This window comes from Symphalangus syndactylus, chromosome 14 (genome assembly GCF_028878055.3).
Source record: "Symphalangus syndactylus isolate Jambi chromosome 14, NHGRI_mSymSyn1-v2.1_pri, whole genome shotgun sequence".
NCBI classification, from domain to species: Eukaryota; Metazoa; Chordata; class Mammalia; order Primates; family Hylobatidae; genus Symphalangus; species Symphalangus syndactylus.
This window is the reverse complement of record NC_072436.2, coordinates 67,369,223-67,396,060: the sequence shown is the minus strand read 5'-3', so window position 1 is coordinate 67,396,060 and position 26,838 is coordinate 67,369,223. Positions and strand designations below refer to the sequence as shown.

The window sequence follows — 26,838 nt, the reverse complement described above, 5'->3', positions numbered from 1 at the left end:
TTTCAGCATTTTCCTAAAGCTCCCTAGTTGACTCTAAGTCATAAGCAGGTAGAAACCTCTAATTTAAATGAAGATACTGCAATTGTCTCCCAGAATCACTAGTGACAGCATAATATAATTTTTTCAGAGATAGCCTGGATTCCCTGCTGTGCCACTTCTACCTCTGAGCCTCAGTTTCCTCATCTGTGAAATGGGTATAATAGCCATGCCTCTAACACAGAGCCGTTTAAGGGGTGAATGGGAAGCTCTCAGAGCAGTGTCAGCACCATAGTATGCGCTTATAAGTGCTTACTGTTGCTGACATTATTATGCCTGTTGTTATTATAAGAAGGCTGTAGGGAGAAAACATTCCTCTCAAATGCTGATGAGGCTGTCTCTTTCCAGCACAGAGACAGGTTGGAGAAACGGAATAACTTGTCAATCCCTTCAAATGACCTAAATACTGTATTGCATTGAATCTAAGACACCACTGATCCTAAGATATAGTATCATGTGCCGCATACGAAAGAAAACTATGACTGTAATACCAAGACCCCCATCAATTAAAAGATTCATTTCATTTTACAGATGTGATAAAGTAGGCCTTTTTTTTTTTTTTTCACTGCAACCTCCGTCTCCCGGGTTCAAGCGATTCTCCCGCCTCAGCCTCCTGAGTAGCTGGGATTACAGGCGCGCACCACCATGCCCGGCTAATTTTTGTATTTTTAGTAGAGACGGGGTTTCACCATGTCGGGAAGGCTGGTCTTGAACTCCTGACCTCGTGATCCACCCACCTTGGCCTCCCAAGGTGCTGAGATTACAGGCGTGAGCCATCATGCCCAGCCCAGGCCTTTTCAAATCAAGGAAACATGGTAAATAAAAATTTACACTGTCGTGGGGCCAGGCACAGTGGCTCACGCCTGTAGTCCCAACACTTTAGGAGGCCAAAGCAGGAGGATCACTGAGCCCAGGATCAGTCCACCCTGGGCAACAAAGGGAGACCCCACCTCTACAAAAAATCTTAAAAATTAGCAGGGCGTGGTGGCATGTGCCTGCAGACCCAGCTATTTAGGAGGCTGAGGTGGGAGGAACACTTGTGCCCAGGAGGTAGAGCCTGCAGTGAACCATGATTGCGCCACAGCACTCCAGCCTGGATGACAGTGTGAGAACCTGTCTCCAAAAAAAAAAAAAAAGTACACCATGGGCAAACCAAAGGCCAGCACATTTTTTTAATGGAGAAAGAAGGCTATGGGGCTAGAAGGAAGATACAGCCAGCAGCTGAAGTTAAAGTTTTATAATAGAATGGTTGTTATGCTTCATGTATATGGCAATGTTGGTCATCTGGAACACAAATTAAGCTGCAGAAGTTAAGAAGGCTACTGGGTAGTAAAAATAGAAGTTATAAAATTGATACATTAAAGTTTATGCATTTTTCTCACAGCTGAGTCCCTCAAACCTTACTTCACAGCCTAATTAACTCTTATTTTAGACACATTTCCAACACACTTGATTGTCTGCTATTCCAGACCCAGGCAGATTAGAAGCAGTCAATGTTTAAAAAATAATAATTGGGGAACAGAGGGGACTGATGAGAGAAAAGCCAAAAGGAGAATCACTGCTAGCACAAAGGTTAAGTGACGGCCTAACAGCAAAGAGGTTATTTAAAAAAAAAAAAAAAAAGATAAAAGGCTGATCCTCCTCCCCTCTTTGCTCAGTAAGCACCTTCCTGAAGTGCACCCTCAAGTCTGGGCTCTGTCCCTGTGCGACCCCAGGCCCTGTACACAGACTCCTGACACCCCACACCCTCCACCCCAGTCGTAACCTTCTGCATCCTCTCCCCTCTAGATTCACAGTCAGGCCACTCACAGGCAGGAACTGGCTTTTCAGCACTATCTCCTAGCACATTCCATCCCCCCAGGGCCTGGAACACAGTAGGTGCTCAATACATGCTTAATGAAGGAATATTGTCTTCTAAAACAGAAGTATACCTAGACTTAAGTTGACTTCTGGTAAGGCACGGTGAAGCCAATGCATAGTGTCATCTCCTTTTCTTCCCAAATCCTCGAGAAAAGAACAGCAAAGGAATAAACCAACTGAAAACCCCCTCGGGGAGGAAGGGGATGTGACAGCAGGCGGAAGATGTCACACATCTTTGAAAGGTGGTGAGCTGATGAAGAGACGAGTGGTTGGCAATGCTGCAGAGGGTGGAAGTACACCCCACATGCTCAGTGGGAGTGAGTGGGCTCAGCCCAACTAGAGCTCCAGACACCATGAAGGTGCAGGCGGCATGGCCAGAGAGCAGGGAGAGAGGTTGAAAATGTCCCTGTGCACAGAGCAGGGAGGCCCAAAGTCCCCGTCCAGGTGATGGAGGTTTATTCTTCAGAGAAGCTAAATCACAACAGCCCAGACATGGTCACAGGCACGGGAGGACCAGGCAAGGGTCTGAGTGCTGAGTCTCTAAAGGAGCCTGTCTGCATCCAGCTCCGAGGACACCACAGGCAGGAGGATGGAGACACCTTCTCCAGGGAAACAGAAAGGATCCCAGAGAAATGACCCACAAGAGGGCTGGATTCGTGGACAGGCCATCAGCGCAATGCTGAGAAGGAGGTCCCATTCCAGTGGTCTAATGCTGTGTGGCTTTTTTTTTTTTTTTTTTTTTTGAGACAGAGTCTTGCTCTGTCGCCCAGGCTGGAGTGCAGTGGCATGATCTCAGCCCACTGCAAACTCCACCTCCCAGGTTCAGGTGATTCTTGTGCCTCAGCCTCCCCAGTAGCTGGGATTACAGGCGTGCACCACCAGGCCTGGCTAATTTTTTTTTTTTTTAGTAGAGACGGGGTTTTGCCATGTTGGCCAGGCTGGTCTTGAACTCCTGGCCTCAAGTGATCTGCTTGCCTCGGCCTCCCAAAGTGCTGGGATTACACCTCGCCCAACATGGTTGCTGCCTTGACTTTAATACAGGCATTGCCACCTAAGGACATTTTGGTCAATGACAGGCCACATATACAATAGTGGTTCCATAAGATTACAAGAGAGGTGAAAAATTCCTATGGCCTAGTGACCTTGTGGCTGTCCTAAAGTAATAGTACACTGCATTACTCACATTTGTGGTAATACTGGTATAAACCAGCCTACTGCATTGCCAGTCATATAAAAACCTAGCACAACACCTGACAATAATAAACGTTACTGGTTTATATGTTTAGTATGCCATACTTCTTTTTATTTATTTATTTATTATTATTATTATTTTTGAGACAGAGTTTCACTCTTGTTGCCCAGGCTGGAGTGCAATGGCACAGTCTTGGCTCACTGCAACCTCCACCTCCCAGGTTCAAGCGATTCTCCTGCCTCAGCCTCCTGAGTAGCTGGGATTACAGGCGCCCGCCACCACGCCCAGCTAATTTTTGTATTTTTAGTAGAGATGGGGTTTCACCATGTTGGCCAGGCTGGTCTCAAACTCCTGATCTCAGGTGATCCGCCTGCCTCAGCCTCCCAAAATGCTGGGATTACAGGCGTGAGCCACCGTGCCCAGCTACTTCTTATTATTTTAGAGTGTATACCTTCTATTTATATTAAAAAAAAAAAAAGTTAACTGTAAAACAGCCTCAGGTAGGCCCTTCAGGGGGTATTCCAGAAAGAGGCATACTTATCATAGGAGATGACAGCTCCGGCGTGTTACTGTCCCTGAAGACTTTCCAGTGGGACAAGATGTAAATGACAGTGATATTGATGATCCTGACTCCATGTCGGCCTAGAATGATATGAGTGTTTGCGTCTTACTTTTTAACAAAAACGTTTAGAAAGTTTTTTTAAAAAGTAAAAATGTTTAAAAATAGGAAAGAGCTTATAGACAAGAATTTTTTTGTACAGTTGTACAGTGTGTTTGTGTTTTAAGCTAAGTCTTTTTACAAAATAGTCAAAAAGTTTTTAAAATGTACAAGTTTATGAAGTAGAGCTACAGTAAGCTAAGGTTAATTTATTTTGAAGAGAGAGCATTTTTTAAATAAATTTAGTGCTGCCTAAGGATATGTGTTTATAAAGCCTACGGTAGTGCACAGTCATGTCCTGGGCCTTCACGTTCACTGACCACTCACTCACTCACTCAGAGCAACTTCCAGTCCTGCAAGCTCCATTCGTGGTAAGTGTTCTGTGAAGGTGTATCATTTTTTATCTTTTTTTTTTTCATTTTTTAGACAGGGCTTGCTCTGTCGCCCAGGCTGGAGTGCGGTGGTATCATCACGGCTCACTACAGCCTCCACCTCTCCGGCTCAAGCAATCCTCCCACCTCAGCCTCCTGAGTAGCTGGGACTACAGGCGTGTGCCACCACACTTGGCTAATTTTTTGTGTGCTTTTGTAGAAATGTGGTCTCCCCATGTTGCCCAGGCTGGTCTCCAACTCCTGGGCTCAAGCAATCCTCCCACTTCAGCCTCCCAAAGTGTTAGGATTACAAGCATGAGCCACCATGCCTGACCCCATCTTTTTAATCTTTTATGCCATATTTTTACGGTACCTTGTCTATGTTTAGATACACAAATACCATGTGTTCCAATTGCCTACAGTATTCAGTAGAGTACCATGCTGTACAGGTTTGTAGCCTAGGAGCAATAGGCTATACCATACAGCCTAGGTGTGGAGTAGGCTCTACCATCTAGGTTTGTGTAAGTGCACTCTATGACGTTCCCGTAATGACAAAATCACCTAATGTCGTATTTCTCAGACATATCCCTGATGTTAAGTGAGGCATGACTGTATCTTTATCTTTGAATATGAGTTTTGTAAGTTAAGCCCAATGGGAGAATGGAGCACATGCTGGCGGCCCGGACCCTCAGCTCACACGTGGTCCTGCCTCCCACTGCCTCAGCCACCTCCCTGAAATGAGTTATTGGCCACCCAGTGACTGCTGCAACCCTCCACTCCTGTCAGAGGCCTGGACGCAGAGAGGGCCATGCAGTCCTCATGCATCAAGTTGTGAGGCAGGACTCCGGGTGCCTGTGAGGGTCTGCACTTGTCCCATGAGTGTCCCCTGTGGCTAAGGAAGAGAAACATTAAATAGCAAATAAAAAACATTTTTCCAGGACGAGAGAAGAATGAGGGGAGACAGAAAACTCAGAAAGGAAGGAAAAGCTTCTTTCTGTTTTTTTGAACAAGGGTCTTGCATTTCTATTTTGTATTGAGTCTCACGAATGATATGGTCAGCTCTGCCTAGAAATACTGATATTTGGAGGACCCCAATGAAACAGATCATTGCTCAGTGAGCCTATACATGCATACACAGAAAAGAAATTCTGAGGAAAGGAGACAATGCAGGAACTAAAGAACATTTTAAAAACACTCTAGCATCTTCAGAGCAGACAGACATGAAAGAGGAACAGGATACAATGAAAAAGAGGGAGAAGACAAATCCTGGCTCTGCCGCTTCCTCCACGTGTGGCCCTGGGCAAATCACTTTGTCTCTGCGCCTGGTTCTCCATCAGTAACATGAGTCGTTGTAAGGGAGGGTTCCCTGGCAGTCTGCATTTATGGGCACACAGCTAAGCCTATGATTCCCAGCCTCCCCCGCAGTCAAGTGGCCTCCTGGGACCGGGTGCTGGCTAATGGACTGTGGGTGGAAATGACGTTCACCAGTTCCAGGCCTGTCCCCGAAGCCTCCCACGGAGGATCCAATGGAAGATAGTGAGGCTCTAAAGACATGAGTGAAAGGAGGCATCCTGGCATCATCTTTGGCCTCTGCCAGGTCCCCGAGTTGCAATGGAGTCAGATATGAATGAGAAACAGACCTGTGTTCAGCCTCCGAAACCTGGGCGTTATTTGTACCAACATTTGGCTCAATCTGACTAACACCAAGCGTTAAATGACATATGTATATATAAAATATTTGACTCATAGAACGTGCTCAATAGTTTTGCCTAAAATAGAGGGAAGCAATTCAAATAAGCAGTTTTTTTTTAAAGGATTTAATCATCTTTCAAAGTAACTTCATCTCTATTGTTTTATCCCCCAAATGCCTGGGAGGTAGACAGATGCTCTTTAGACTAGGTAAGGCATCTCAGAGAGACTAAGTGACTAAGCCAGGGCCCCAGGGGCCGGTGGCAAGATGGAGACAGGCACTCAGGCCTCCTCACCCGGGTCTCCCCCGCACTGGAGCACGTCAGTGTCTGAGGCTGGCCAGAATGACTTATTCACTTATTTAATCCCCTCAACAGCCCTAGGAGGTTGGGATTAATATATCTCCCATTTTTACAAATGTGGAAACTGAGGCTCAGAGAGATTAAGTGACTTGCCCAAAGTCCCACAGCAGGCTGGGTGTGGTAGCTGAGACCTATAATCTCAGCACTCTGGGATGCTGAGGCAGGCAAATTGCTTGAGTTCAGTCTCACAGCACTGGGATGTGAACCCAAGCAGTCTGGCTCCAGAGTCCCTACCCTTAACCACCACTTGCCTCCATCTCTAAAGTCTAGCTCATCACTGCACTGTTCTGCCCCTCAGGCTTGTCATATATTTTGGAGATCTTTCCATATCAGTGCACAGAAAGCAGTCTTATTCTTCCAACCAAAACCCTTGAATGAATGAAAAAAAAATATATATATATGTATATATATACACATATATTTGTTGTTGTTGTTGTTGTTGTAGAAACGGGATCTCGCTATGTTGACCAGGCTGGTCATGAACTCCTGGCCTCAAGCAATCCTCCTACCTGGGCCTCCCAAAGTGCTGGGATTACAGGCATGAGCCACCATGCCCAGCCTGAATATTTTATAAAATGTCTCCTATTGATAAGACATTTGGCATTAAGTACATTCAAATCGTGGGCAGCCTTCGCCACCATCCATCTCCAAAACACTGCCAGCTTCCCAACCTGAAACTCTCTACCCATTAAATGTGACCTCCCCATTCCTCCCTTCTCCAGCTCCTGGAAACCGCTGTCTGCTTTCTGTCTCCACGACATTCACTATACTAGGTATCTCATATAAGTGGAATCACACAGTATTTATTCTTTTGTGACTGTCTTATCTTTCTGCTATTACAAATCATGCTCTGGTGAATTTCACTGGAGTTACTATATTGTGAGAATTTAAAGAAAAAGGATAAATTATACAGATATATCTGGCATAATACAGAAGGAACCAATGATTAGGGAGGAAAAGTGGGCAACTGGGGGAGAGAAAAAGGGAGAGTTTTTTAAAAAGATTCCTACTCTTTTCATACCTTTAGAATTCTGTATCTTGTTCATATATTACCTACTTAAAAATATTTGTTTAAAAATTAAAGGTAACCACTAGAAAAAGATAATAGAAGATGCACAAATTCCACGCCCTTTATTGACCCTTATGGCACAGACCACAAACTGTCCAATAAAATCCATGTCCTATTGTGTTGTCCATAGTCGTGGAACACAAGCTGGCAGGTGGCTGGCCTGCTACACATTTCCCAGCCTCCTCTGCAATGAGGCTTGTCCATGTAGCTGAGACCCCCAGTGGCATCTGAGGGGAAGTGATGTGGCTTTTCCAGCCCAGTGCCTCCCCCTCCATGCTTTCTGTCCCATTGCTGTGAGCCAGTGCAAGGATGTGGCTGCAGCCCAGCCTCAGCCATGAAGATAGCATGACGCCCAAAGAGATGGTAGAGAAACATGATGGAAGAAGTCTGGGTCCCTGAATAATCCTGTGGGGCAGAGCTAGTTGCCCACCTGGAACTTGAGCTGTTATACAGGACAGAAATAAACTGTCTCATTTAAGCTAGTACATTTGGGGATCGTTTTGTTACAGCAGCTAGTATCACTTTAACTAATATAACCCATTTGGGTTATTGGAAACTGCTTCCAGTGATATCAGGGAAAGATTTCCAGGGAAGAAACGAAGGAATGGAAGCTAAAGTGGTGCTTGAAGCTCTTCTTGAGGCATCTGACAACACACCAGCCTCAGAGGTTTGGGGGTGAGGTGGGTGGAACATCTCCATTTTCAACAAAAATTCCTAGTCATGATCTGATCTTGTTTGGGCTGATCCCATCGCCAGGCTGCAGTGACAACAGTCAGGATCATGGACTTTGGCCCTCTCTCAGTCACTAACTTACATAGCCTGCCTGTGCAAGTTACCTCACAGCTTAGACTTGTATTATTTTTAAAATTAGTCAGAAGCAGGGACAGGAGGTAGAAGCAAGTCTCTCCAGGGCCCCTTCCTGTCCTACGGTGTATGAGGCCAGGCCCAGCTTAGAGGGAGAATAGGACAAGGACTCAGGTCTGACTCCTTGGGTCTAGGCTTTTCCCTAGGACCTGCTGGATTAAACGTTGACTTTAAGGGGTTAAATGTCAGATGCAAAAATGGCAGCAGGTAATGTACCACCCACAAGCCAAGAGCTGGTTGCTAGTTTGAAGTTTCACAAGCCAGTCCTGCAAACAGATGATAGGGGAGGATCATCCTAGGGTGTCAAGAGTTCGACGTCTTCTCACTAGACCACTGAAGCATCTCCACTTTAAACTACAATTCCTGCTTAAGACCTCATCTTGTGTGGGCTCAGCTCATCTCCTCTGTGCCTCTGCTGAGCATAAAAATATGCAGCTTTGATCCCTTGGGACTCACTGGCTCCAACAACAAATCAGTGTGGATATGAGACTTTCAACATTGCTTGATTTCTCAACTTGGTAAATAAGGACATGGAGCAGGCGTGGAGAAGCAATCCAGGTGAGAGGTGGCTGGAAGATCCCAGAAGTTGGCTAATTTCAAAAACAGCCAGCATCTCAGCTGAACTGCCATCTGAACCTACCTGAAGTTTGGTGTAGAGTCCAAGGGAGGGGCAGAGGACACTCACCAACTGGCCTTCTCGGGCAAAGCGGGGCACACCCCCAACACCCAGAGGGAGGAGGAATGGCCCAGCCCCACCCCCAATCTGGCTCACTCCCCTTCCCCTCTGCCTCCTTCCAAGCTGCTTCTCCAAACCTCCCAAGGCAGCAAAGACAGAGCCTATTTAAAACAACCTCCAGAAGGTAATTAAACAGAGCCTGAAGGGGATCCTTCTGTAAGGCAAAGAATGCCTCCATAAAACAAACAAAAAAAACTTCCTAATTTATCAGTTGGGCCAATCGCATTATACCTCACCATTAATTTTGTTGCCATGGTTACTCCCAGGTAATATGTACCTATTGCAAGTCTATGTCGGGTGAGGGTACCCCCAATTCTACAGACTCACGAAAGAAGAGAGACTCTTCGCCTAGTTCTGCAGCATAGCACACAGCAGCAGTTGCAACTTCCCTATACACGCAGTTTGTTTCTATCCAGACCTGGGTTTAAATTCTAGATCTCCCGCCTTGCTGGCTATGTGATTTAGGGCAATATACTTAATCTTTCTGAGCCTCCTCTTCCTCATTTGTAATATAAGGATGTAAATACTTTCAAGGTTATTGTGAAAATTAATAATTTATTTATTTAACAAATTTACTTATTTAACAAATATTTATTGAGCATCTACTGTGTGCTGAACACTGCTCTAGGTGCTAAGGACACATCAGTGACAAAAACGGGCCAAAATCTCTGCTTTTGTTGAGTTTAGAGGGTTGCAAAGACAGACGAACGATAAGCAACACAAACAATAAATAAGCAAATTTTCTGATATGTTAGAAGGAAAAGTGCTTCAGGAAACTAGGGAAAATAGAACAGGGCAAGAGGATAGCAAGTGTGAGCAGGTGGCAGAGATGGAGATTACAGACATAAGTAAGGTAGTCAGGGTAGGTATCACTGAGGTGATATTGGAGGAAACACTTGAAGGAGAGAATGAGTCACACAGCTATCTAGTGGGAGATTGTTCTGGCAGACAGAACAGCCAGTGCAAAGGCCCTGAGGCAGAAGTGGGCCTGTCTGGTATGTTTGAGAGACAGCAAGGAGACCAGTGTGACTGCTGTGGACCAAATAGGGGAAAGCAGTAGGAGACAAGCTCAGAGAGGACTGGGGGCTTTGCAGGCCAGGTTAAGGACTATGGCTTTTACTCTAAGTGCAAAAGAGGAACACTATAGTTTCTATTAGAGCAGTGGTTCTCAACTACGGGGTGGATTTTGCACCCAGGGGACATTTGACAACATCAGAAAACATTTTTGGTTGTCATGACTGGGAAGGGGAAGCTAATGGCATCTACTGGGTCAAAGCCAGGCAGGTTGCTAAACACCCTCAGTACACTGGACAGCCCTCGCAAAAAAGAATAATCTGGCTCCAAATGCCAATTGTGCCAAGTCTGAGAAACCCTGAGCAGAAGGACAAACAATGTCCTGTATAATTTCATAGATCACTCTGTGTGCTGTATCAGCAATGGACAGAGGGGCCCAGGTAGTATAGGGAGATCATCCAGGAGGCCACTGCAGGGACCCAGCCCACAAATGTATCTACAGCACTCAGTACGACACCTAGCACACCATACAAATGACTCAGCTCCTACTGATCACTTGCCTGTTCTGTGCTACCAGTTAGGGCCATGTTGGGTTTGGCCCAGAGGGGCAGGGTGCTGACCAGTATCCCCAGAGCTTGATGCTAGGAGTCAGGGTAAGACTAGTGGGTCAGCCAAGCCTTCCCTTCAGCATCTGACAAACCTGCTGACGCCCACAGAAGACTTGGAGCACAAGTATTTTTAAGCCTGCCTCTGGTATTTGCTCTGCTATTTTCAGCAAAGCCCAAACACAGCTGACCCCATTTCCTTTCTGCCAGAGAAGACTTGCAGGATCTCTTGCATCCCAGCAGCTCTTTCTCCTAGGCAGGTCGCAGACAGAAATCCATCCTGCATGGGGGCTCTGAGCAACCCATACATTCATTACCTTGGATACAGGGTAGGCACTTAGGAAAGGTTGGCTGGTTCCCAACCTCTGGGGAATGTGGAATGATGGACAAGCCCAGTCACTCAGGAGCTACAGTGGTTCCCAGTAACCTGCTCACCACACTCCCCATCGCTCCAGTTGCTTCCGAGCTGGTTTCCGTAATAGCACTTACTCCTCCCCAGTGCACTCTGGCACTGCCACTGACTGATCCTACCACAATACCACTGTCGTGCTACTCCCTTGCTCAATAGCTTTCAGTAGCTTCCTCTTACCCCACACAATGCATCCAGCATCTCTGCCTGGTTTTCAAAGACTTTCTCAATCTGGCCTGTAACCTCCAACTTCCTTCCCAGCTTTCTCTTTCTTGCCTCTTTTCTCTCTGTCTCTCTCACTTACAGAAGATGTCTCTCCCATTAGATCTAAGAGGCCCAGTGTCAAATCCCTGCCCCACCACATACTAGCTATGTGACCTTAGGCAAATAATGCAACCTCTCTGAGTCTCACTGTAAAATTGGGTTGATATAGGTACCTACTGACAAGTTTATGTGAAGATTAGCTGAGATACTATGTGGAAAGTGCTAGTACTTATGGTGCAATACCTGGCACTTCATAAGCATGCAGCCAGCGGTGGCTCACCATGGGGAGGGGTCTTCCATATTTAGCCCCACCTACCTCCTCCACCCACACCAAGCTATTCTGGCAAAGCCCCAGCACATACAAGTGTACAGATCAGAGTCAACATTCAGAAACTTAATTGGCTGTGTCTATGCTTACATTTTTGTACACTATGGCTTTGTTTTTTTAACTGATAGCTACAGTCCTTATTAGGGTTACTAGCTCTTCAAATTTTCACCTGCTAAACCCAAAAGTTAAATTATACTCATTTTTATTTTGTCCTCTGAACCAGTGATTCATTGGTATAGCAATCTCGTTTTTTTTTTTTTTTTTGAGACCGAGTCTCACTCTATCACCCAGGCTGGAGTGCAGTGCTGTGATCTCAGCTTACTGCAACCTCCGCCTCCTGGGTTCAAGCGATTCTCCTGTCTCAGCCTCCTGAGTAGCTGGGACTACAGGTGCATGCCACCAAGCCTGGCTAATTTTTGTATTTTTGGTAGAGACAGGGTTTCACCATATTGGTCAGGCTGGTCTCGAACTCCTGACTTTAGGTGATCCACCTGTCTCGGCCTCCCAAAGTGCTGGGATTACAGGTGTGAGACACCACGCTCGGCTGGTATAGCAACCTTTAAACAAGGTAACGGTCCCTGGAGGAGACAGCAACCACCCACAACAGAAGACCAAACCAAGGCCATCAGGAGCAAACAAACTATCAATACATTTGCGCACACCCACTGGTGAGGTGTTGTACCTGGAAGTCAGGTTAGATGACAAACTGGGTAAAAAAAGAGAGTGTCACAAGTTAATCAGCACTGCCCACAACACCAGGACAGGCCTGCAGGCCTCAGGACCCAGTTGCAGGCTTCTAGCCCACACACCTGCAAAGGCATCAGAGCAGGCGCAGAGCCCAGGTGCAGGTGAGGCCGCTGTCCAGACTGAGACCAAGAACCACCCGGGCCGCTTCAGATGAGCAGGGCCAGTCTGGGCCAGGAACAGTGACTGTTAATTATGGATTGCCAAGCCCCCCAAGCCCTGAGCTGCCATGTCACCACTTATCCCCTCTGCTCCTGTGTCTGCAGAGGCCAGAGAGGGTGTAGATTGGCTGACTGAAGCCCAGGGAGGGAAGCATTTGTGAGAGCTGGTGCTGGGGGAGCCAGGAGGCTGGGTGAAGGGAGGGAGAGGGAGGATCTGCCTCTAGGGGGCCATAGTGGCAGGCTCACACCTAGAGCACTGTGCTACCCAGCCACCAGATGGACACTGCAGGCATCACCAACATGAGCCAGAATTGGGAAGCACAGTTAGTGCCAAGCTGCCCCTCCACCCAGTTCCCCTCCTCCCCAGCTCCCTTGAGGCACATGGGGGCTTTCAGGACAGAAAACAAAGGAGGCCCGGGAAACAGGACAGGCAGCTTTAAGCTACTGAAGGGAGCAAAGAGGAGGAAATGTGGCTTCATTCACCAAACTCTGGGAGCTGGAAGGTGTCCCAAGAGGCCAACCTCAGCAAGAAAGGGGCAGAGCAGAGCTTGGGCCAGAAGCAAACACATGGTCAGGAGGCCATAGAGGCAGGACCCAACTCTCACAGGTCTGAGAAGAACACGAAAGGGGCTGGGGACTGCTTCGGCCTGAGTAGGGTGGGGTACCAGGTCACACCATCCAGGCTCTTAGGTGCTCATGGCCAGAGAGAAGTCCCACTGCTCAGGAAAGAGGAGATCGCAGCCTGCCCTCCCGGCTGACGGCTGCTCGTGGCTCAGCACGCAGTGCACACGGCTTCAGATGGGCCCCATGTAAGCAGGCACTGCGGGTCTGTCACTCTTCCAGGGCCCTGCACAGGGGCATCTGGCCAAGGTGCTGCTTCCGCTCATGCATTTGCCCTCTATTCCCATCACCATGCTCCAGTCTAGCACATTCACCCATTCCCTCCTTCTGTAGGGTCTTGCTCCCTCGATCTCCAGCACAGTGTGCACCTCCTTGCCTGGACCACCCCCACCTGCTCTTCACCAGCCCTGTCAGCCGTCATATCTCAGGGGAGAAATCTCTTCCAGATGCCCTCAGTCTGGGAGGGTCACCCCTTCCACGGCTCTCCCATGGTGTCATGTGCTTTCACTGTCACTACCTGGTTTCTGGTGGTGCAGACAGGAACCTCATCCAGCTTCCTACCTGCTCTATCCCCCAGGCTCTACCCTCGCTTCTGGCCCATAGAGATGGATAGAAGAGAAAAAAGGTGAGAAAACCTACATGTCAGCCTACGATGGCTAATATTTGACTAACAGAAGTTCCAGAATGAGAAAAAGTGATGAAAGCAATTAAAAATTTTGCCAGAGCTGAAGACAGGAGTCTTCAGATTGAAAGGGGTAATCAAGAATCCAAAATGATAAATTTTAAAAGAAACAGCATTGTGGAATTTCAGAAACAAATTTCACAGATAAAGAGAAGATCCTAAATATTTCCAAAGAAAGAAAACAGACCGCAAAGAATCAGGAATGAAACGGCATCAGGTTTTTCAACAGCTATATTGGAACCCAGAAGAAAATAGCGCAATGGTCTTCAAAAATCTGAAGGAAAATGATTGTCAACCTAGAATTTTCTCCTCAGCCAAACTGTCAATTAAGGCTGAGTGCAGAATTATAATTTTTCAGACATAAAAAGACTCAAAACTTTCTTCTCATTTACTCTTTTTCAGGAAGCTACGAGAAGAGGTGTTCCACCAAAATGATGAAATATACCAATAAAAAGGAAGACCTGGAACTCGGAGGTAGGCCCCAGAAAGGAAAATTTCAGGAAAACAAAAAGAAACTCAAAGACAGAAATCTTCAGATTGCAAGGAGCACTGAAAATACAGTCATGCGTCACTTAACAACAGGGATATGTTCTGAGAAATGCATCATTAGGTGATTTCATCATTGTGCAAACAACATAGAGCATCCTTACACAAACCTAGATGGGCAAGCCTGCAACATACCTAGGCTACATGGTAGGTACAGCTACTGCTCCTTGGCTACAAGCCTGGGTAGTATGTTACTGTACTGAATATATAGGCAACTATAACACAATGGTAGATATTTGTGTATGTAAACGGTTTGTGTATATTTGTGCATAGAAACGGTTCAGTAAAAATATGGCATAAAAGATAAACAATGGTCACCAGCATAGGGCACTTACCATGAATGGAGCTTGCAGGACTGGCAGTTGCTGTGGTGAGTCACTGAGTGTGTAGTGGGTGAATGTGAAGGCCTAGGTCATTACTGTACAGTACTACAGACTTTATAAACACTGTACACTTAAGCACGCTAAATTTATTAAAAAAAAAAAAAATTAGCCAGGTGTGGTGGTGTGTTACTCAGGAGGCTGAGGTGGGAGGAGCGCTTAAGCCTGAGAGTTTGAGGTTACAGTGAGCTACATCGCCCCACTGCACTCCAGGCCTGGGTGACAGAGCAAGACCTTGCCTTTTAAAAAAAATTTCTTCAGTAAAATGAACCTTAGGTTACTGTATATTTTTTACTTTATAAAATTTTAAATTTCAAATTTTTGACTCTTTTGTAATACTTAGCTTAAAACACAAACACACTGTACAGCTGTACAAAAGTATTTTTCTTTATATCCTTATTCTGTAAGTTTTCTATTTTAAAACTTTCAACTTTTTTTTTTTTTTAACTATTTAAACTCTTAAAACTAGCTAAAAACTAAGACACAAACAAACAGACTAGGCCTGCACAGGGTCAGGATCATCAAGACATCTCCAGGCAACAGGAATTTTTCAGTTCCATTATCATCTTTTTTTTTGAGACACAGTCTCACTCTGTCGCCAGGCTGGAGTGCAGTGGTGTGATCTCGACTCACTGCAACCTCCACCTCCTAGGTTCAAGTGATTCCCCCGTCCTCAGCCTCCCAAGTAGCTGGGATTACAAACATGTACCATTATGCCCCGGCTAATTTTTGTATTTTTAGTGGAGACAGGGTTTCTTCAGGTTGGCCAGGATGATCTTGAACTCCTGACCTCAAGTGATCCGCACGCCTTGGCCTCCCAAAGTGCTGGGATTACAGGCATAAGCCACCACGCCTGGCCCCCATTATCATCTTATGGAACCACTGTCATATATGTGATCCCTTGTTAACCAAAATGTCTTTATGTGGTGCATGACTGTATTGAAAGGCCGTGGGAGGGTACAGTGAGAGTGAGAGATGGTACAAAGGAAAGTATGCCAATGAAAAGTCTGAGGTGGTTATTAACTCCAGATAAAACAAATTTGAAAAAGAGACATAATCATGATACAACTAGTCTGACTATGCAGTAAATGTTATTTCTATAATTGTAACAACATGAAGACTGAATATGTATAGGCCCCAAAACCATGATAACTATTTCAAGAGTGAGTGTGGATGGGGGAAAGAAGTGTGTTTAGAGGGGTGGATGATAAGACAGCTGAATCCTCAACTACCATAATAGATAACCCAAAAGAACTAATTGAGAAATAGCAGTGTAGATAAGCATATTTGTCTGAAAGACAGAATATAAATTTCTATCTGCAGAACAGCAAAAAGTAGTTGCTCCTGGGGAACAGGCATGGGAACTGGGGAGGGATGGGGAACATATACTATTTTTCCTTACAAGCACTATTTTATTTTATTTTATTTTATTTTATCTTATTTCATTTTATTTTATTTTTATTAATTTTTGAGACAGAGTTTTGCTTTGTTGCCCAGGCTGGAGTGCCGTGGCGCAGTCTCGGCTCACTGCAACCTCCATCTCCCAGGTTCAAGCAATTCTCCTGCCTCAACCTCACGAGTAGCTGGGATTACAGGCACCCACCACCATGCCTGGCTGATTTTTTGTCTTTTAGTAAACACGGTTTCACCATGTTGCCCAGGCTGGTCTTGAACTCTTGAGCTCAGGCAATCCGCCTGCCTCGGCCTCCCAAAGTGCTGGGATTACAGGTGTGAGCCACCGTGCCCAGCCCCTTACAAGCACTTTAGTACTATTTGACTTCTTGAATTATGCACACACATGACTTTGAAAATGTTTAAATTAATGTTTGAAAAAGTTTTTGAAATAAAGTTTATAAATAAAAAGACAGACTTTGGCACATGAACCATCAGTCTCTGTAATCATTAACTACTACCTTCCCTTACCCCTCCCCAAAACAAAACACCACCTTCAACATTTCAGGTATCTCTAATTTGAGTTCCTACATGATATTAAAAAAGAATAAAACAACAGTATCCTAATCCTAATCCTCAACATCCTCCCCCATCCTTCCCACCCTTAACCTGAATTTTTGAACAGTGGTATGCTGGTAAACGTTTAATAACCTGTTCTCTGGAGAAAAAGTCCTGATTTGTAGCATTTGCCAACTTCTATGGTATAAATACTCCCATCATGGCTGACTTCCCACTGTGTCATCCCTGATCGTGGAATTGGGAAGAGATGCCCACAATCAGCTCTCGCAAGCCAGAGCAGGCCAACTTCACCAAGCCACTGCCTTTGGGCCACCCTAGCCTTATCAGCCTCCATGCTTCCCACTGGACCTAGAGCACAGGAGAGATCTGAGCATCTCCAAGGAGCTTTTAGTCCACAGGGGTATGTACCAGCAGAAATATATACTGGAGGAAAGAAGTGGTTCTGGCTGCAGGGAAGGGGTTGTGGATTTCTCACTTTCCTTCCCTTCCCCACTGGCCATGCTCCCACCTCCCACAGAGTTACCTGTTCATTGGTGACCCCCGGGCGCAGGGTCCCATGCTTATAGTCCTCCAGCAGCTGCACAGCCTCTCTGAGACGTCTCTGCAGAAGAAAGAAAAGAGACATTGAGGGGCACAGATCCAGGGCTCCTGCAAATTTTTCTTTTGTGGGATTACATCAGTATCAAATACTGCCAGAGCAAGGCTTCAGGCCTGCCCTCAGTTCATGGGACACACACAAAATCATATAGAAATACCACCTAAATGTTCTTACTCGGCAGTTTAAAAAATGAAGTAGAGCTACGTGTGCTTCCATGGTCATCTCCCCAAGATATCTTGTTGAGTGAAAAAACAAATGGCCAAGCAACATGATGCTGTTTTTTGTACCAAATAAACAACACAAACATATCAAATAATATTTCCTATGTGAATATTTATATATGTCAATGTATCAGAAAAGCCCTAGAAGGAGAACAACCAAACTGGTGGCTGGGGTTACCTCAGGGTAGGAGGAAAGGGCCAAGAATTGGCAAGGGGTGTCACAAGGAACTTTAATCTTAATGTAATGTTGAAAGCTTTTAGGCCAGGCACAATGGCTCACACCTGTAATCCCAGCACTCTGGGAGGCCGAGGTGGGCAGATCATGAGGTCAGGAGTTCGAGACCAGCCTGACCAACATGGTGAAACCCTGTCTCTACTAAAAATACAAACATTAGCTGGGCATGGTGGTGCATGCCTGTAATCCCCGCTACTCAGGAGGCTGAGGCAGGAGAATCACTTGAACCCAGGAGGCAGGGGTTGCAGTGAGCCTGGGGGACAGTGCGAGACTCCATCTAAAAAAAAGAAGAAAAAAAAAGAAAGCGTTTATAAGGAGGATTTTTCCTTTCTCTTTTTTTTGAGACAAGGTCTTATTTTGTCACCCAGGCTGGAGTGCAGTGGCATGATCTCAACACACTGCAGCATCAACACCCCAAGCTCAAGTGATCCTCCCACCTCAGCTTCCCAAGTAGCTGGGATTATAGACACGCGCCACTGCATCTGGCTAATTTATTTTTTGTAGAGATGGGGTTTTGCACTGTTGCTCAGGCTGGTCTCAAACTCCTGGGCTCAAGTGATCTGCCTGCCTCGACTTCCCAAATTGCTGAGACTACAGGTGTGAGCCACGGTGCCCGGCCAGGAGAACATATTTAAGTAGCACTTATATATTTTCAACATTTTTAAAATACTGGCAGAGATTCACCTACTAAAGTACATATGGCTACAGTAACTGATGGGGAGAAAGAGAAAAAAGGGATGAAACTGTATGATTTTTTAAGTCTAAAAGCTAAAGAGACAGCAACAGTAACAGAAGGTGGCCTTTGTCCCCACCAAAAGACTTGTGTAAGAATGTTCATAGCAGCAGCATTTATATCGCCCCAAACTGCAAATAATTCATTGTAGAATGGATAAGTAAACAGCAATATATGCACACTATAACTATTATACAGTAATTAAAAAGTAAACTATGGGCCAGACACGATGGCTCATGCCTGTAATCCCAGCACTTTGGGAGGCCGAGGTGGGTGGATCCCGAGATCAGGAGTTCAAGACCAGCCTGATCAACATGATGAAAACCCGTCTCTACTAAAAATACAAAAATTAGCAGGGCATGGTGGTGAGCACCTGTAATCCCAGCTACTCAGGAGGCTGAGGCAGGAAAATCGCTTGCACCTGGGAGGTAGAGGTTGCAGTGAGCTGAGATCACGCCACTGCACTCCAGCCTGCAAGACAGAGCAAGACTCCGTCTCAAAAAATACATTTAAAAAAACCCAAAAAATTAGCCAGGCATGGTGCCGAGTGCCTGTAGTCCCAGCTACTGAGGAGGCTGAGATGGGAGGATCGATTGAGCCTGGGAGGTTGAGGCTACAGTGAGCCATGTTGGCACCACCACACTCCAGCATGGGTGACAGAATGAGACCCCATCTCAAAAAACAACAGGCCAGGTGCAGTGGCCCACGCCTGTAATCCCAGCATTTTGTAAGGCCAAGCAGGTGGATCACTTGAAGCCAGGAGTTTGAGACAAAACTCCGTCTCTACTAAAAATACAAAAAAATTAGCCAGGTATGGTGGTAGGTGCCTGTAGTCCCAGCTACCCAGGAAGCTAATACACGAGAGTCGTTTGAACCTGGGAGGCAAAGGTTGCAGTGAGCCGAGATCGCACCACTGCACTCCAGCCTGGGCGACAGAGTTAGACTGTCTCCAAAATAAATAAATAAATAAATAAACAGCAGTAAAAAACAATAAACAGACAACAGTGATAGAAGGAAGCTCGTGTCAAGGTCCAGATGAGGGACCCAGACACCAAGGAAGCCCAGCATGGGGGAAGAAACCCAGTGAAGCTGCTGTGTTCCCCTTTTGATGGAGAGATGAGACTGGCTAGGCATAGGAGTGCAGAGACCTCAACATAAGCCCCTTAGTCTTAAAGAAGGATGTAGCCTCAGGAAGGGCCCTCAGTAGGGCAGACAGGGTTTTCTGAGCTGGCTGCCAGAGTGGGAAATGAACAGCCACCTCATGTACTATGGCAGCAGGAATAACTGCCAACACAGACAAATCAGCGAGGCCACCCTTGACCCCTCAGGCTTGCATGTGAAGCACCGGCATGTGAAACACCATGATGGCCAGCACTGGTCTAAGCCAGGCCTGGCCCGAGACAGAACCGTAGGCAGTCAGGGGGCCAGGAACACTTTTCTTACTTGGAATGGCCTGAAGGCTGAAAAGTACTGTCCCTCCCCTTCCAAATATGGAAGGGCCTAGCAGCTCCTAGATTCCAAAGAGCCCCATCCCGGATACTGTTCATTTCCAAAGTGGAGATAGCTTTGTCGTTGTTTTTATTTTTTCCCCATGTACAAGTAATTCATGCTGTTTAAAGAAAATATCAGAACAAAAAATGGAAAAGTACAAAAAGTAATCTTAAATCTGTAAACATACCCCTAAGATAACAACTCCAAAAGTGAGGATGATTTTCCTTCTAGACATAATACGTTTATCTACAAAATTGGATTGTGTTATTTGTTTTAACTTGCTTAAGGTCACACAAATAGTAAGTGGGTGATTTAGTATTTGAACCAAGTTTAGTCAGACCCTCACTCTGCACACCCCACCACACACCCCCTCAATGCCACCAAAGCCTCCTAGTGATGCAGCAAGGCCCCCACCCTTAAGCCTGCCCCTCCGGACCTGGACAATGAATGCTCTACTTTCCAACGCTGAATGGTGAATGGCCCCATGTTCTCATTATTTTTCCCACTCCAGGGATTCTCCTGAGTTCCTATAACAACCTGGCCAGATTCCATCTCACTTGACACAGTCATCAAAGGGAGCCCTCCTGCCAAAAGAGTAAATTCCAAAGAGCCCTCATCTTGGCAAAGGGCATGGGTTGAGGGAGAACAAGATCTAAGGTTCCTGCAGACAAATCTGAGGGAACAGGACTGAAGGAAGCTGGAACCTGCTTTTCTGCTTCTGAGAGCTACAGGCTGACCTTGGACCTGACGAAACCTCTGTCAAAGGCTGAGGGGCTGAGGCTCCAGGCCTGTAGGACAGGCAAGGCCCCAGGCCAGCTGTCTGGACAGGGCCCTGAGGCCTGGCTGTTCTAGTGGCTGGTGTCCCCACTTCAGAGAAAGGGCCTATATCACAGGCACTTGGGAAATGGGAGGAGAGTCTCCCTGTTTAAACCCTTCACACGTCCCTGGACTGTGAGGCTCAGCAGAAGGGCCTGGGTACTTGAGGGGTGGGGAAAGCTGGGAGGTTGGTGGCAGGATGAACTCTGCAGGAAGTCTTTTCAACCAGAAACAAACAGGCACCAGCCCCTGAACACAAAGGCTGTGAGGGGCCCGGCTGGGGTTAGTGGGAGGACACAGCCCAGGCTGCTGCTTACCAAACGCTACTCCATTGCCAGCCTGCCAGCAAGTGTCACCATGAGAGTCCCTCCATGTATCTGAGAGGGGCATGGTCTCCAGAAGATCCCTCTGGAGGGGCCTGCACCCAGGAGGTCTGCTCCAGCAGCACAGAATTTGAACAGAGGAGAATCCTGGCCCCACCGGTCCTGCCTCAAGGCCCCGCCTGAGGGGAAAGGGTGGGAAGAGGGCAGGATACCCCGATGGAGGGGAATGGGGACAGAGGGACAAGGAAGAAAAAGAGGCACAAAAAGGAAAGCTGAGGAAGAGTCATCGGAAGCAAAACTCATCTCTTCTTGGAGACCATGCCCTGTTCACACGAGATGTGGATAAGATTACCCCTCTGCATGTACACATGCTAGAAACATGGGGGCCATCCCCTCTCTGAGAAAACTGGGGCCAAGAGGGAAGGGTACTTCCTTGCCCAAGGTCACAGAGTGGGTGAGTGACACCTAGAAATCCCAGGAAACCTCAACTCTAGTTCCAAGCCATTTCCATGAGACATCCACACAGAAGAACCTGCTGTACTCACGCCAGCAACCATCTCCCAAAGAAACCTCGGCAATGCCCAAAGCCCCCCCAGAACTGATGGCCTCTGAGGCAGGGCACCCCAAGTAAAAAAATAAACAGCCTCTTTTACTCTCAAAGCTGAGTCCAGCCTAACACAGAAAAAACGAACACACTTAGGGGAAGTAGGTACAGCTGAAACATGGGCCATTTCAGGCAAAGTAGAGAGTTTGGGAGCCCCAGTGGTTATAGAACTAAAAGACTGGCGGGGGGTGGGGGTGGGGGGATGAACTGGCAGTGGGGCGTGCAGGATGGCAGGGAGGTTATGTTCCACCATGTCTTGATGGTTCAGTAGCTGACTGTTCTCACTGGGCCAATCTTGCACCACTGAGGGCAGGGCTGTGCATCCTTACCACGGCTTGACCATTACTAGAGTTGCCTCCAAGCAGTGGGTCTTGGAGGCCCAAGGTAACGGTTACGTGCAGGCAAAGTCCCAAGCCTTTCTCGTCTTCCCTCAGCCATCCCCAACTCCATGTTCCCACCCAGCAGTCCTGGAACCCCCAGGGTTCTACCTGTCTGTGCTGCGATGGGTCCTTGGCTCCCATCAGCCAGGAGCCCACCCTACGAGAGGCCCAAAGAAGGGGAACCGGGGACACGTCGCTTTCCCTGCCCTGATCTCTAGTCACCTTAGGAGGCCAAGTGAGGTAAACTGATGCAGTTCCAGCAGCATGACAGGCAGCCTATCCCTTCAGGAAAGAAACCGATCCACTTATCCCAAGAACTTTAAAAACAACCATGGCTTCCAGCCTGGCTACCCTACTCTTGGAATCTACTCTAAAAAGTAAACTTAGCAAAAACTAAAAGCGATATGTTGGCCGGGTGCAGTGGCTCACGCCTGCAATCCCAGCACTTTGGTAAGTTGGGGCGGGCAGATTACTTGAGGTCAGGAGTTCGAGACCAGCCTGGCCAACATGGTGAAACCCCATCTCTACTGAAAATACAAAAATTAGCTGGGCATGGTGGCAGGCACCTGTAGTCCCAGCTACTCGGGAGGCTCAGGCAGGAGAGTCGCTTGAACCCGGAAAGTGGAGGCCACAGTGAACCGAGATCACGCCACTGCACTCCAGCCTGGGCAATAGAGCGAAACTCCGTCCCAAAAAAAAGAAAAAAAAAGTGATATGTCTAAGGCTATTTTGTCCAGGAAAGCAAAAGACAGGAAACAACCTTAGCAATTACAAAGGAGAAGAAAGGGTACCTTTATAATGGAGAACCTTAAAATGTCTTTCATTCAGAAATCTCGCTTCCAGAAATGTATCCAAAGGAATTAAGAGAAGTACAGTGAGATTTCTGTGTGGATGTCTCATGGAAATGGCTTGGAACTAGAGTTGAGGTTTCCTGGGATTTCTAGATGTCACTCACCCACTCTGTGACCTTGGGCAAGGTCTAACCTATCTGTTAGACCAAAGAGTCTAATGGGATGGTTATTTATGCCACAAAACTTGATTTTTAAAAATAATAAAGACTTGGTGTAGTCCCAGCTACTTGTGAGGCTGAGGTGGGAGGATCTCAAGCCTCGGAGGCTAAGGCTGCAGTGAACCATGATCACTGCCACTGCACCCCAAAAACTATTTTTAAAGTTATAAAGACTTGGAAATGAAACGAATAAAAAAAGTGTATGTTCAGTTCATAATTGCCAAAATGTATGCAGATGGACAAGAACTTGAAGTATCTAAGGGTACTGACAATGGGGATGTTTTAAATTTAAAAATTCCATCAAAGATTTTAAAGTTACACTATCCAGTGCTGTCTAAAATACATTTTTTTCTTTTTTCTGTTTGGTTATTTTTTCCTTTTTTTTTCTACAATACATTTAAATGGACATCTCACTTGCTGCTATTGGGAGTATAAATATAAAATCTTGGGCCGGGCACGGTGGCTCACACCTGTAATCCCAGCACTTTGGGAGGCCAAGGCAGGTGGATCATGAGGTCAGGAGTTCAAGACCAGCCTGGCCAAGATGGTGAAACTCCATCTCTACTAAAAATACAAAAATTAGCTGGACGTGGTGGCAGGCGCCTGTAATCCCAGCTACTCAGGAGGCTGAGGCAGAGAACTGCTTGAACCCGGGAGGCGGAGGTTGCAGTGAGCCAAGATTGTACCACTGCACTCCAGCCCGGGTGACAGAGCGAGACTCCATCTCGGAAAAAAAAAAAAAAAAAAAAATATATATATATATATGTTTGTATGTATGTTATGTATGTATGTATATGTATGTGTGTGTGTGTGTGTATATATATATAAAATCTTGGTACAGGTTGGTATAATTTGCAGGACAATGATATGGTTTGGCTGTGTCTCCACCAAAATCTCACCCTAAATTATAATAATCCCCCCATGTGAAGGGCGGGGCTAGATGGAGATAATTGAATCATGGGGCAATTTCCCCCCATACTGTTCTCATAGTAGTGAATAAGTCTCATGAGATCTGATGGTTTTATAAATCAGAGTTCCCCTGCACTAGCTCTCTTGCCTGCCGCCATGTAAGATGTGACTTTGCTCCTCATTCACCTTCTACCATGACTGTGAGGCCTCCACAGCCATGTGGAACTAAGAGTCCATTAAACCTCCTTCCTTTATAATTACCCAGTCTTGAGTATGTCCTTATTAGCAGCGTGGGAACAGACTAATACAGTAAATGTGGAAATATCTATCTAAAGTCTTTCATCTGGATATTCCACTTCTAGAAATTTATCCAACGGAATTAAAGGAAGAACAGTGAGATTTCTGTATGAGGATATTTATTGCAATATTATTTATGAAAAAGACTTGAAACCACCCAAATGGTCAACAATAAATAAATTATAGAATAACCATGTGATGAATTATTATGCAGTTAAACACATTTTAAAACATTTCATGACATGAAAAAATGCTCATATACTCATAGGTAAAAGTATATACTTTAGGTATCATGCATACCATGGATATCCGTTGCTATATAATCATGTATGACATCTATGTATCATGTATATACACATATCATGCATATGTGCATATGATTCCCTGTATGTATTTATATAGAGATATAGATACATACATATTATATCAGTCATCCCAATTTTTTTGGTTTTTTTGTTTGTTTTTGAGACAGAGTCTCTGTCACCCAGGCTGGAGTGCAGTGATGTGATCTCGGTTCACTGCAACCTTCACCTCCCGGGTTCAAAATTCTTGTGCCTCAGCCTCCTGAGTAGCTGGGATTACAGGCACGTGCCACCACACCCAGCTAATTTTTGTATTTTTAGTAGAGACGAGGTTTCACCTTGTTGCCCAAGCTGATCTCAAACTCCTGACCTCAGGTGATCCACCTGCCTCAACCTTCCAAAGTACTGGGATTATAGGCGTAAGCCACTGCGCCCGGCCAGTCATCCCAATATTGCACATATACATGCACCAAAATGTTAATGGTGATTATTTCTAGCAGGTTGGATGATGAGCAGTTTTTATTTTCTTTAGACTTTTATACGTCTTCCAGTATTTAGGAATTACTACCAGTATCACATCACATCAGGAAGCACACAATGTCAGTTTGTTTTCAGTTGTTAGGGATGCTAAGTTTGGTCATCTGGTTAAAAGGTGTCCACCATTATAAGTAACATTGCAATTAATATCCTTGTATATAAATCTCACTGTACTTCTCTTAATTCCTTTGGATAAATTTCTGGAAGCTAGATTTCTGAATGAAAGACATTTTAAGGTTCTCCATTATAAAGGTGCCCTTTCTTCTCCTTTGTAATTGCTAAGTAATCTGCAGGGTGATACTTTGAGAGCGAATGAGTATTCAGTTTCCCAAAAACGTTTTACTCTTTGGAAATAGTATTTATTAATGATCCTGGACAGAATCAGTTACTTCACTGAGAGTTACCAAAGGTAAAAAGACGAGCTTCCTCATTCACATTTTTAGTATTACTATGTTATCTTAGACTAACTGTGCTGCTATAACAGAATGCCACAGACTAAATAATTTATAAAGAACAGAAATTTATTTCTCACAGTTCTGGAAGCTGGAAGTCCAAGATCAAGAACGAGCATTTGGTATCTGGTGAGGGCAGCATCTTTCTGAGGGAAGGAGGGCTGTGTACTCAACAGGACAGAACGGCAAGAGGTCCAAACCCTGTGTGAAACCTCTTTTATTTTTTGAGACAGTGTCTTGCTCTGTCACCCAGACTGGAGTGCAGTGGCGTGATCACAGTTCACTGCAACCTCGACCTCCCAGGCTCAACCGATTTGAATAGCTGGGACTACAGGTGCATGCCACCACAACCAGGTAATTTTTGAAAATTTTTTTTAAGAGTTGGGGTCTGGCCATGTTGCCCAGGCTGGTCTCAAACTCCTGGGCTCAAGTGATTCTTGAGCCTTAGCCTCCCAAAGTGCTGGGATTACAGCCATGAGCCACCATACCCAGCCAGGCCTCTATTACAAGGGCCTTAATTCCATTCATGAGGGAGGGACCCTCACGGCCTAACTGCCTCTTAAAGATCCCACCTCTTAATACTATCACATTTGTCATTAAGTTTCAACACCTGAATTTTGTATGAGACACATTTCAGCCATAGCATCTCACCCTGGCCCCCCAAAATTTATGTCCTTCTCACAAATATTCATTCCATCTCAGTAGCCCCAAAAGTCAGTCATTCCAGCAGCAACTCAAAAGTCTAAAGTCAGAGTCTCATCCAGAATCCTCTAAATTAGACATGGATGAGACTCAAAAGTGTGATTCATCCTGAGGCAAATTTTCCTCCAGCCGTGAGCTGTAAAATAAAACAAGGTACAATGGTGCGACAGGCACAAGACGAATATTTATCTTCCAAAAGGGAGAAATACGAAAAAAAAAAAAGGAGTACCAGGTCCTCAGTAAATCTAAAATCCAACAGGGCAAACAACATTCGATCTTGAGAATCATCTTTGATTCCATGTCCTGCCTTCCAGACACAGTGGGGCAGGAGTTAGCCCCCCAAGGCCTTGGACAGTCCCGCCCCCATGGCTTTGCCAAACAGCCCTGCATCAGCTCTCACACATTGAGGTTGCATTCCTGCGGCTTTCCCAGGCTGGTGCTGCATGCTGGTGGCTCTATTGTTCTGGGGTTGCAGAGACAGCCCTATCCCCACAATGCCACTAAGCATTGCCCTAGTGGAAACTGCAGTGGTTCCACCCCTGCAGCAACTCTCTTCCTGGGCCCCAAGGCTGTCTGCAACATCCTTCGAAATCTCGGTGGAGGTAGCGCTGCAGCCACAGCTCACACACACACACCTGCAGAGTTAGCACCACATGGATGCTGCCAA

General features: G+C 46.0%; 1 protein-coding gene across 10 annotated transcripts in view; it reads right to left on the bottom strand.

The window, feature by feature from the left end:
• The window catches only part of SFXN5 (sideroflexin 5), a 132,094-nt gene that overhangs the window by 82,219 nt on the left and 23,037 nt on the right, over window positions 1-26,838 (bottom strand). For all 10 annotated transcript variants that reach the window (XR_010115462.1, XR_008650678.2, XM_055241041.2 and 7 more), the window contains one exon: window positions 17,086-17,163. Coding sequence is in view for 8 of the 10 variants with exons in the window: in XM_055241041.2 (XP_055097016.1) it covers window positions 17,086-17,163 (78 nt within the window). In the remaining 2 variants the exon portion in view is untranslated. The remainder of the gene's footprint in view (window positions 1-17,085; window positions 17,164-26,838) is intronic.